General features: G+C 36.7%; 2 protein-coding genes across 5 annotated transcripts in view; one reads left to right on the plus strand and one right to left on the minus strand.

Annotated features, from left to right (window-relative positions):
* Window positions 1–8369, plus strand: part of kyat3.2 (kynurenine aminotransferase 3, tandem duplicate 2) — an 808585-nt gene extending 800216 nt beyond the window's left edge. Inside the window, exons 14-16 of one of the 2 annotated variants that reach the window (XR_015492561.1) lie at window positions 7691–7758; window positions 7896–8115; window positions 8175–8369. The gene's annotated coding sequence lies outside the window, so the exon portion shown is untranslated. Of the gene's footprint in view, window positions 1–7690; window positions 7768–7895; window positions 8116–8174 lie in introns of those variants that run through there. The other variant, XM_087255219.1, reaches the window with a different exon arrangement.
* Window positions 534–12239, minus strand: part of hs2st1b (heparan sulfate 2-O-sulfotransferase 1b) — a 162980-nt gene continuing 151274 nt past the window's right edge. For all 3 annotated transcript variants that reach the window (XM_087257212.1, XM_087257213.1, XM_087257214.1), the window contains 5 exons: window positions 4939–5024; window positions 3784–3922; window positions 3539–3636; window positions 3242–3399; window positions 534–1941 (listed from right to left, as the gene is read on the minus strand). In XM_087257212.1, coding sequence (XP_087113338.1) covers window positions 1715–1941; window positions 3242–3399; window positions 3539–3636; window positions 3784–3922; window positions 4939–5024 — 708 coding nt within the window. In that variant the 3' untranslated portion in view covers window positions 534–1714. The remainder of the gene's footprint in view (window positions 1942–3241; window positions 3400–3538; window positions 3637–3783; window positions 3923–4938; window positions 5025–12239) is intronic.

A 12239-nucleotide genomic window follows, 5' to 3' on the forward strand; every position in this document is an offset into this window, starting at 1 on the left:
TGTTTAATGTCTGTTTTAATGGAATTTGATACCGCATGGCGAACGGAAGAAAAAACCTTCCCATTTCGTGACTCGGTGGTCCTTTAAGGTATTAAAAAATCGCTGCTTGCATAGTAGACTGTTAATAAGAGTATTATCCTAATCATATTAAAATCATAGTTTTGGTGTCTTATGTAAATGTACTCAGAAAATGACAGATGATGTCGCGAGCTGTGAGAGAGCGCATTCCTCTGCCTTTCAGCATGCTTCCCTCAAATGAGTATGTGTTTGTGTGTGTGTGTGTGTGTGTGTGTGTGTGTGTGTGTGTGTATATGTAATTTTCTTTTTAATTCAAAGGGCGTTTTAAAATGCCATAAATTGCAGTGTTTTTGCATCTTGGGTTTAATCTCAGCGATTATAGGATTAGTTCAAAATAATACTAATAATAACAATAAAACAGTCAACAATTTTTCTTCCCAAAAAGCATACATACTTAAAGCACATCCTGGATTGAATGATGTTTTGTCAAATAAATGAAACCTGAAAACCACATGTTCTTACAGACAGCAAATTTTATTTGAAATGCCTAGAGACTAATGTATATAAAAGGAAAAAAAAAGTACTATTATAAAAGAAAGATGGCAGTTTTTTGATTATTACTATTATTAAAAAAAGAAATTTTAATACAGACATTGCTGAAATAATCTGAAAACCAGCAAGAGCCAGTATGGGATGAATGATTCATGAAGGCACTATTTAAAGTACAACTAATGTTGGTTTGAGCCTTTCTTTCGTATCTTTAACCCATCGAACAGGGTAGTAGTCTGATGTAGTTATATTAAGCCAATACTACTACGCTTCAAAGTAATACAGTTCCTGTTGTTACGATTCCAAAAACACAATCAAAAAGGCCAGATCTAATGGTCTTTGACCTGGTCAAAATATTCTCTGTACTGGAAAGTTTGTCTTAGATATCAATGTTCCCACTGCTTCGTTATTTTAGTCTTCAAAACGTGATAAAAAATAAAAACGAGAATAGAAAAAGCAAGCACCAGTGGAATCCCCCCCTCTCCCCCCACCAAAAAAAAAAAAAAAAGATGTGTATTTTCTAAATAACTATTTTCAAGACTTTGAACCATTTGATCCAAATACATAAAATATACATACAATTTGTACATATATGAAATCTGTGTTTTTTTGAGTGTGTGTTTATGTGTGTGTGTGTGCGTGTGTGCATGTGTTTAAACCACTTTCTATCTTCTGGCTACAATACCTTTACTAAAGTCTGCAAACACTGTTCATGGCATTCAATTAAAAATGAATATACACAATGCAAGAAAGTGTTAAGAATTCACAAAACCACATTTAGTAGTAAAATAAAGAAGTGCTCGTAATGTACCAAATGTCTGGTACAAAAAGCACTATCCTTTTGACCCTGTTCAAAATTGAATTTTTACAACAGTGATTGGTGGCCAAAGAGGTCCTGTCGTGATCTTTTGGAAGGCATGATAAATTGTGATTTTTTTATTGATGTCACAAGTTCATTAAAAAGACAATGGACTTAAGAGTTCCTTGATACCAGAGTTCACAGTAAGTTCCTTCAAAAAAAAAAAAAAAACGTGTTCCAAAATCCTCAAGTGCAGGACTTTCAGGCATCTTTGTACTTTTCCATGTGAACGTGACATGATAGCACTTGAACGGGCCGGATGATACTTGGACTATGCCAATGTCTGCACTAGTTTACTTTTGGATAGATTTTCTCGTAAAAAAAGTTCTGAGAAAGCAGGTAAAGCTCGCCGTCTTTTTCTCTGACACTGTGAGCTCGCACAAACTGAAACTGTTCCAGAGCAAACTCATAGAACTCGTTCTCCATCTTCCAGATGTTGGACTGCTGAAGCTTCGAGATGGACTCTTTAGTGGGAGGCTTCTTTTCACTCGTTTTCCTCAAGTGAGACTTCTTACCTGCACATATACACATACAGTAATGTGAAAAAATTTAGGACACCCTTTGAAATTCCAATTATTCCAAATCAAGACATAAAATTTAACTTTGGGTCTTAAAATTTGAAAAATAAAACCTCAAAGATGATAAACAACATTTATACACCACACAAACTATAAAGACATTCATAATATTCCAGAAAAAGTGTCCATCATGGATGCACATTTTTTAAAATAGGCACTATACCTACAGTATTGTTCAAAATAATAGCAGTACAATGTGACTAACCAGAATTAACCAGGTTTTTAGTTTATTTTTTATTGATACATGGCAAACAAGTTACCAGTAGGTGCAGTAGATTCACTTAGGGCTGTAAAATTGGGCAATTAGTTGAAAAGGGTGTGTTAAAAAAAAAGCAGTGTGGCAGTCAATCAGTGAGGTCATTAATTTGTGATCTTGTTGAACATGCGTTTCAAAGCCTGAGGCAATTGGGTCGTTTAAGACATTGTTCATAAGAACAGCGTACTTTGATTGAAAAGTTGATTGGAGAGGGGAAACCTATATAGAGGTGCAAAAATATCGGCTGTTCACTTAAAATGATCTCCAATGCCTTAAAATGGAGGGCAAAACCATAGAGACGTGGAAGAAAATGGAACACAACCAATAAAATGGATCGAAGAGTAATCAGAATGGCAAAGGCTCAGCCAATGATCAGCTGCAGGATGATCAAAGACAATCTGAAGTTACCTGTAAGTACTGTGACAGTTAAAAGACATCTGTGTAAAGCTAATCTATTTTCAAGAACTGGCCTAAAGAGAAATGGAAGAACTGATATATATATATATATATATATATATATATATATATATATATATATATATATATATATATATATATATATATATATATATATATATATATATACATATACATATACATGTTTTTTTTTATAAATAATAAATTAATTAAATAATATATAAAATGTGGTAAGTGAAAAATATATATGTACCCTATAATGAATAAATGTCATTTTAATTAATTAATTTATTTTTTATTTAAAAATGTGTGTATTAGTTTTTCTATTTATTAAATAATGTCTTTTCAATTCAGGCCACTTAATTTATTTAGGGCTAGCAAAAACTGAAAACTGCCTGCCTGAAAGGCTACTAAGGAGTCCTTTGTTCAGTTATATTTCACCAGAGTCAACTCTCGGTTCTCATTTATCATGGTTTCCACAAAAGTATCAAGTAATATTGATGAATATTATGTTATTATCAAATCAGCATATTTAAATGACTTCTAATGAAATAAAAACATTACCTGTGCGGTAGAGCTCAGTTGCTCCTCTGAAAAAGCGTGGCAGAGCAGCTTCCAGCATCATGATGAAATCCTCAAGCTCCTCCGTCACTCCAACCAGCAGATACTCGTTCACCAGATTATACTTAGCCTGTTCCAGAGCCCACTTGCTGCCAACATTCCTGCACAAACACACACACATATCATTTCCAGCTCTTAAAAGTTTTAAAAACAAATCAGTATATAGCGTGACCCAATCAATGAGTCTAACGAGAAAAGCCTCAAGTTAAAAACAGTTTGCAGACGGTGTATTTTACCCACCAGCACTCAGAGTAATGGCCACAGAAGAAGGGGATCTGTAACCAAAGCTTCTCAGGAGCACAATCTGAGCCTCCAGATGACACACACTCATCAAATGTCTAAAACACAGATACATACTTTATTGCACACATTTAATCATGAATGTGGTCAGAATCAGACACATTTAATCAGAATGTGAGTTGTTATTTCTTACATTAAAGGCTTTGTGAAATTTTGAAAGAGAAATATCAAATATTTATACACACCTTTTTGTCTCCTTGCTTTCTCCGTCGGAGACCTGGTCGATAGTCATCTCCAAATCGAAGGAAATAGTAGTAGGACACCAATCTTTCAATGGGATCCCGTACGATGTTGATGTATACTGGCTTCCCCTTAACTCCAAACCTACAGTATTTAGGGAACAATGGCGATTGTTTTATGATGTTATATTATATTATATTATATTATATTATTAAACAACAATGTGAAGGTATTTATTACTAACTAATGAATTGTTTGTCAATAAAAAATGTGATTATTAGAATAACAATCTGAGTGAGTGGTTTTTGCCTTATCTTTTGCTTTAATGACAAATGAGAAGAATAAACTCTGCAAAGGTGTCATTAATACATTAAACGTGTAATAATCATTTTAAAATCCTTGTAATTTTGTTTTCAAGAGGTGCTTAACCATTCGAAATATGTGTTTCTTGAACAACATAGCCACATGAGTTCCAAATAATTGTAAAGTATTCAGTGTGATTTCAAGACTAAATAAATAAATATTAGAATAAGTGCATGTTCAATTTTAACCACCAGTTTGGAGCAGTTGTGAATAACATTTTAATATTATTCTAATGTCAACAGAAAATAAATAGTTTGTTAATTATTTTATATTATTTTCTTAAATAGTCATTATTATTATTATAATTATTATTAATTCTATTTTGCACAAAAAACCCTTTTTGCATTTGCAAGAAAAAAACTATTATTATTCAAAACCAAAATCTTTAATCAAAAGGTTTTTTGATAATAACACATCAATTTATCTCCAAAAAAGATAAATGTATTTACAGATATTTTGTATTTACACGTTGTCCCAACACAAATACATTAAGGTAACTTAATCACTTTTACAAATTTAAGTGGATTAGACATAAAACAATTGAAAAAAAAACTTAATTATGTTGCTTCAACTCAATTTAAATAGGTAGTTTGAACAAGCAGCAAGTCATTTTTGAGTGACTTAAGGTCTGTTCCATTATCAACCACTAGAGTGCAGAAGCACTTAAAAAGTTAAGCATCTGCCTGATACCGTGAATTTACTCTCCAATGACTAGAGTCATAATCACTACACTCAAGTGCAGCACAAGTGCTTCCACTTTTTAGTGTCAACTTTTGCATAAATACAGCAGAACTCACTTTGTGAAATCTAGGTAGGAGACATGGCCGTGGTAGAACCCTGGCTTCATTTCTCGCCAGGATGTCACGTTCCTTACAAACCTCATCTGTAAGCACAAGATAACGCATTCGATTAGTACACCAAAAGTATTTTAATAACACATGATATGCTGCCATCATTCAAGCATCAACAATATTCACAATATCTCAAATAACAATCTGGCCCTGATGTGCTGCATCTGTCACAGCCTGCTAAACAAACCAGTCGTGTGGCCACTCACTCCACACCTGACAAAATAACATTTCTGCTGTGTTTTCTCCAGACTTCCTCACAGCTGTACTCCTCTGGGAGGGAAAGGTTGTACCATCTGCACCATCGACATTTTGCAATGAAAGCCAGACCGGATATTACCCTGGTACAAATCACACTCGTATCATAACTGTGCATCTGCAGTGAGCTTTTTGTATATGACGGAAGATGAATACAAATGCAAAAGTAATCTCATCACTCCATGTCCTGATTTTGCAGAATGAGTTTAGTCATTCTGGAACATAATTTCTGTCCGAAAATATAATCCAAACTAAATCCTTACCAATACCCTATTCTTAAAATCAGAGGGAAATAGTAGGTGAATGATGTAGAAGCACTAATCTCTGATTTTAAGTCTAAATGAATCAAACTATAAACTTGTCCCTTAAATCTATTAACTGTGATTCCAGGAACAATCAAAGAGGCTGATCTATCATTCAGGCACACGTTGCACGTGGTAACAATCAGGTACTGCTTTGTTTGCAATTTCTAAAATAAACTTATTTTTGTAAAAATATTCTGTGGAAATTATAATAATTTTACAGTGCATGTGACATTAATTACCAATCAGGTGTGCACATACATTATTTAGATATAAATAGAACCTAGACAATAAACTCAATCAAAAAGTTTTTGTTTTGTTTTGTTTGTAATAAGTATTGTCTTGTATTAAAAAAAAAAAACAGTTCACTCTAAAATGAACATTACCTCACTATTTACTCCCCATCAAGTGGTTCTAAACCATTAGGAGTTCCTTCATGCTGTTGCACAAAAAAGAAGATAGTTTGAAGAAAGTTGCGTTACTTAGTTTTTGTAGTAAGTAATGTGTTACGGTACTTTTGAGTTACTTTTGCATTACTTTTTATCACCTGGCTAAAGCTTGATCTATTTCAGAACCTGTATTTTTAATAGAGGAGTTCTGCAATTAACAACACATTGCATAACCTTCATTTACCATTAAAAAACACATCAAAACATATATTTTATAGGATAATGTTATCTTAGGAATTTCCGACCCCAGAGCTATACATGGCGTATATTCAGATTAATAGAAGTTTTAAACAATGTGTTTGCTACTTTGTACTATTTTCTAAAGTAAAATCATTGTCCATTGAGACGATCCCCTTTTCCTTGATGCGTTCAACATAATGAATACATTCTCTCGTTGGCTGCCTGATTCATTGTGAACACTTTAATTTTAATATAGCATTTTTTTAAACTAAAAATTAACTCGCATTACATTTTCAAAAAAGTAACTTAAATATTATTACATACGTTTAATGCACATTACTACACCTCATTTTAGTAATGCGTTACTTTACTTGTTAATTACTAAAGTAAAATTAAGCAACTCCCATTACCCACAACACTGATAACCATTGACTTCCATAGTAAAAAAATAAATAAGAATACTATGGAAGACAATGGTTAGGTGTCTAGCTAACATACAAAATATTATATTTTGTGTTCAACAAAGAAAAGAAACTCATAAACAACTCTGACTTTGCTTAGACAAAAATCTTGTCACTTAAGAGAAATAATGTACAGTATAGAATATAAAGTCAAAGTATTAATATTGTGTATGACTCCCATAAACCTGGATGACTGCATCCATCCATCTCTGCAATGACTTAAATAACTTATTAATAAAGTCATCAGGCAAAGAAAGCGTGCTTGCAGGAATCCTATCACAGGACTTCTTCAAGATTCTTTGGATTCATCTTCAATGTCACCTCCTCCATCTGACTCCAAACATGCTTAATAATGTTCATATCTGGTGACTGTTCTGGACAATCCTGGAGCACCTTGAGCTTTTTTGCTTTCAGGAAATTTGATGCAGAGGCTGAAGTGAGAGCCCTAACCTGCTAAAAAAATTACCTTTTTCCTGTGGTTTGTAATGCAATGGGCACAGATGTCTTGATACCTCAGGCTGTTGATGTTGCCATCCACTCTGCAGATCTCCCAAATGCCCTCATACTGAATGTAACCCCAAACCATTATTTTTCTTTCACCAAACTTGACTGAGTTCTGTCAGAATCTTGAGTCCATGTGGGTTCCAATAAGTCTTCTTCAAGATTTGTGATGATTGAAGTGCAGTTCAACAGATGATTTCATGCTCGAGTGACGTCACTGACGTCACTGTCTCCGTTCGGTCGCCTACTGCGTGTGCTTGAAGTTTGGACTCGCTATTTACTCGCTATTTATATCTTAATCATGAAATTCTTCCTCATTCACTAAGTATTTGTCTCTCCCACTTGGGTGAACAAACCCTTAATACATTTATACAAACAAATCTGCTTAAAACGGTCTGTCCCTCGAGCATCCGCCTGTTGTTTGTAGCTTTAGCCTGCTAGCACCGCTGGTCAGCTAAAGCTACCAACCTCTTTTACCATACACTTTTGGCTTACTGGCCTTGCTCTTTACCCCGTAAAATGTCACTTGTGTCTCTGTCATTGTGTGCAGGAGAAGCATCGATGGAGGCGTTTGAGCTGGAGCTGGAAGAAGTGGAGTCCCAGATCCGTGCGCTTACGGTGAGGCGGACGCGGCTGCAGAAACAACGGGCGTTGCTTGTTGTGCCTAACGCTAAGGCCGCCTCGTCATATAAGGTAAGTGGAAATTACAACCACATCACTCCCTCTACCTCAACCCCGCGTCCTTCTCTGTCCAGGTCCAGCGCACCCGGAGCGCGGCTCGGATAGGCGTCCTTCACGCCAACACCTGGGTGCAGCCGCGTAAGGTACTTGCCAGATCCCAGGGCAGAATGTCTCCTCCTCCCGTGTTCGAAATCTCCACGGAGAACCGCTTCTCCCCTCTTCGCGAGACGGGTCCCGATGTGGCCATCATCGGTGACTCGATCGTTCGTCACATCCGTGCCGCCTCCTCAAAAGGTAATAAAGTACTTACTTTCTGTTTTCCTGGTGCCCGTGTAAGAAATATTTCTACACAGATTCCAACTACCCTGGGCGCTGCCGAGAGCCCTGGTGCCGTTGTCTTTCACGTGGGGACAAATGACACCGGGCTCCGGCAGTCGGAGATCATGAAAAAGGACTTCAGGAGCCTGACGAGACGGTTCGACGCACCTCGCCCGCCACGCAGATCATAGTTCTGGGCCGCTTCCTACCTACCGCCGAGGAAATGAAAGGTTCAGTAGACTTTTAGCTCTGAATGAATGGCTATTAACATGGTGTAAAGAACAGAAATTGCTCTTTGCTAATAACTGGAATCTTTTCTGGGAGCGTCCTAGGCTCTTCCGTGCTGACGGCTTGCACCCCAGTCGAGCCAGAGCTGAACTCCTGTCGGACAACATCTCCAGATTACTTCGCACCATCTGACTAGCAGGTAAAAATGTACAAAATTCACATTATGGCCACCTAGACTCTTGTTCGTCCCGCTCAAACATCAGTAATGCATATATGGCGAATCCTATAGAGACTGTGTCTGTTTCTCGTATTATTAGATTAAGAAATAAACGTACTGTGTGCTCCAGAAAAAAATCTATTAAGAATCAAACCAGAAAAACTGGTTAAAAGTGAAAATACAAATTTCGTAAAGCTTGGTCTCCTAAACTTCAGGTTACTTGCACCTAAAGCACTTATCATAAATGAAATAATAACAGAAAACAATCTTAATGCACTCTGTCTCACTGAAACCTGGCTGAAACAAAATGACTATATTAGCTTAAATGAAGCAACTCCTCCAGGATTCTTATATAAACATGAGGCTCGTCAAACTGGTCGTGGTGGTGGAGTTGCATCAATCTTTAGTGATTTCCTTAATGTTAATAAGAGAAACGGACTTATGTTTCGCTCCTTTGAAGTATTAGCGCTTAATGTTCAGCTTCCAGATTCTATGCAAAAACCTATGTTATCTCTCGCTTTAATCACCATATATAGACCCTCCGGGCCCTATGTCAATTTTCTAAAAGAATTTTCTAATTTTATTTCTGACTTACTAGTCAAAACTGATAAAATGCTAATTGTAGGTGACTTTAACATCCACATAGATGACGCTAACGATACATTAGGGCTCGCGTTTATGGATTTAATACACTCACTTGGGATAAAGCAAAACGTTGTGGGTCCAACCCATCGCTTAAAGCATACATTAGATCTAATTCTGTCTTATAGAGTCGAGGTTACTGACGTAGACATTATATCACAAAGTGATGATATTACAGATCACTACCTCTTACTATATAAGCTGTGTTTACCTGAAATTAGCAAACCCGCTCCAATACTCCGCCCTAGTAGAACTATTGTTCCGTCAACCAAAGATGAATTTATAAATAACATACCTGATCTTTCTCTATTTCGTAATGCACCCGCAAACTCAAATGATCTTGATTTAGTAACCAGCGGTATGGATGCCATCTTTACTAGCACACTAAATACTGTGGCACCCATCAAATTAAAAAAGGCTAGAGAGATTAAAACTACACCATGGTATAATAGTTATACTCGTGCGCTCAAAACAGCAACCCGCGCCCTGGAACGTAAATGGAAAAAAAATTTATTTAGAGGTCTTTAGAATTGCGTACAAAGACAGTATGTCCAGCTATAGGAGGGCTCTAAAATCTGCCAGGACCGAGCACCTGCGCAAACTGATAGAAAATAATCATAACAATCCTAGATTTTTATTTAACACCATCTCTAAATTAGCAAATAATCGGTTATCCTTGAAACAAACTGTTCCACATCAAATTAGTAGTGATGACTTCATGAATTTTTTCAGTGATAAAATAGAAGGCTTTAGACAGAAAATAGGAGATGCCAAACTTTCTGCACCGGCTAATACTCCAAATCCTGTAAATATTTCATTGAATCATAATAATAACCTTCACTGCTTCAAAATCATAGAACAGGAAGAGCTAGATAAAATTATAAATAGCTCTAAACCAGCTACGTGTATGCTGGACTCAATTCCAACAAAATTACTGAAAGAGCTGCTACCTGCTATAGGAGAACCTCTTCTTAACATTATCAACTCTTCTTTATCTATAGGCCATGTTCCAAACTCTTACAAGCTAGCTGTTATTAAGCCTATTATTAAGAAACCGCAACTAGACACCAACAACTTAGCTAACTATAGGCCTATTTCAAATCTTCCATTTATGTCTAAAATACTAGAAAAAGTAGTTTCTACTCACTTATGCTCCTTTCTGCAGACCAACAATATTTTTGAAGTGTTTCAGTCAGGTTTCAGGGCTCATCACAGTACAGAAACCGCCTTGGTGAAAATAACCAATGATTTACTCTTAGCTGCTGACCAAGAGAGCATCTCGCTATTAGTTTTACTCGATCTTAGTGTGGCATTTGACACCATTGACCACAATATCCTCATAAATCGCTTAAAGTCTACAGGTGTCCAGGGACAAGCTCTACAATGGTTTAAGTCATACTTAACTGACCGTTACCAGTTTGTGAATATTAATGGACAGCCTTCACAAGTCAACCCAGTAAAGTATGGGGTGCTTCAAGGATCAGTTTTAGGTCCTTTGCTGTTTACAATTTACATGCTACCTCTGGGAGACATTATTAGAAGACATGGGATCAACTTTCACTGCTATGCAGATGATACTCAATTATATATTTCAACTGAACCTGACGAGACATCTGAACTTTCTAAACTAACTGAGTGTATCAAAGACATCAAAGACTGGATGACCAACAATTTTCTTCTCTTAAACTCCGACAAAACAGAATTATTACTTATAGGGCCTAAATCTTGTACACAGCAGATCTCGCAACTCAATCTACAATTAGAGGGATACAAAGTTAGCTTTAGCTCTATTATAAAAAATCTGGGTGTCATATTAGACAGCAATCTAACTTTTAAAAACCATATATCCCATGTCACAAAAACTGCCTTCGAATTATGAAATTACAAAATATGCTATCCATCTCAGATGCAGAAAAGCTAGTCCATGCTTTTTTGACTTCTAGGCTGGATTACTGTAATGCTCTATTTGCTGGCTGCCCAGCATCCTCTATTAACAAAGTTCAATTAGTACAAAATGCAGCAGCCAGAGTTCTGACCAGATCTAGAAAATATGATCATATCACCCCAATTTTATCCTTCTTACACTGGCAGCCTGTTAAGTTTCATATTGAATTTAAAATATTACTTCTCACCTATAAAGCTCTAAATAATCTAGATCCTGTTTATCTAACCAACCTTCTGTCTCGCAACAATCCAACTCGCTCTTTAAGATCTCAAAACTCAGGGCTTGTGGTAGTACCTAGAATAGCAAAATCAAGTAAAGGAGGTCGAGCCTTCTCTTTCATGGCTCCTACACTCTGGAATAGCCTTCCTGATAACGTCCGAGGCTCAGACACACTCTCCCAGTTCAAAACTAGATTAAAGGCCTATCTGTTTAGTAAAGCATACACTCAATGCATCACCTAGCGGGTTCCACACAGGCTTCTGCATCTTGCTTATATACACTATGAACAGCAGCTATGCTAATTATTCTCTTTATTCTCTATTTTCACCTGGGGATACTCATCCCGAGGTCCTCAGATTATGCAGAGTCACTGACTGGATCCAAGACCAGCGACGAGATAATCCCAAGGCTTCCATATCCGGGACCAGGCCATATCCTGAGCTGCTGCTGCGTTGATGGTCATGGGGAGTGGAGAACATGAGTCTGATTCCAGCAATGCTCCAGGGACAGACGAGTCTTCGCTGAGGCCATCTTCCAGCCTCCACCGCGGTGATTGAAGCTCTGTACAAGACTTTTGGCCAGCGGAGAAATTAAAATGGTCATGCCCAACTGAATCTGGTTCTCTCAAGGTTTTTTTCTTAACTCCTATCAGGTGAAGTTTTTTTTTCCCTCTCTGCTGTCGCTACTGGCTCGCATGGTTCAGGATTGGTAGAGCTACGCATCGATGAACTTGCTCTTCAGTGTTTAAACTCTCAGTAATGATTTTAAATCACACTGAACTGAGCTAAACTGAACTGAACTTAAACACTAAAAACTGAACTACACTGTTCCAGGTACTATGGCCATTTA

The sequence above is a fragment of the Danio rerio genome, chromosome 6 (genome assembly GCF_052040795.2).
Source record: "Danio rerio strain M-AB ecotype USA chromosome 6, GRCz13ab, whole genome shotgun sequence".
Classification (NCBI taxonomy): domain Eukaryota; kingdom Metazoa; phylum Chordata; class Actinopteri; order Cypriniformes; family Danionidae; genus Danio; species Danio rerio.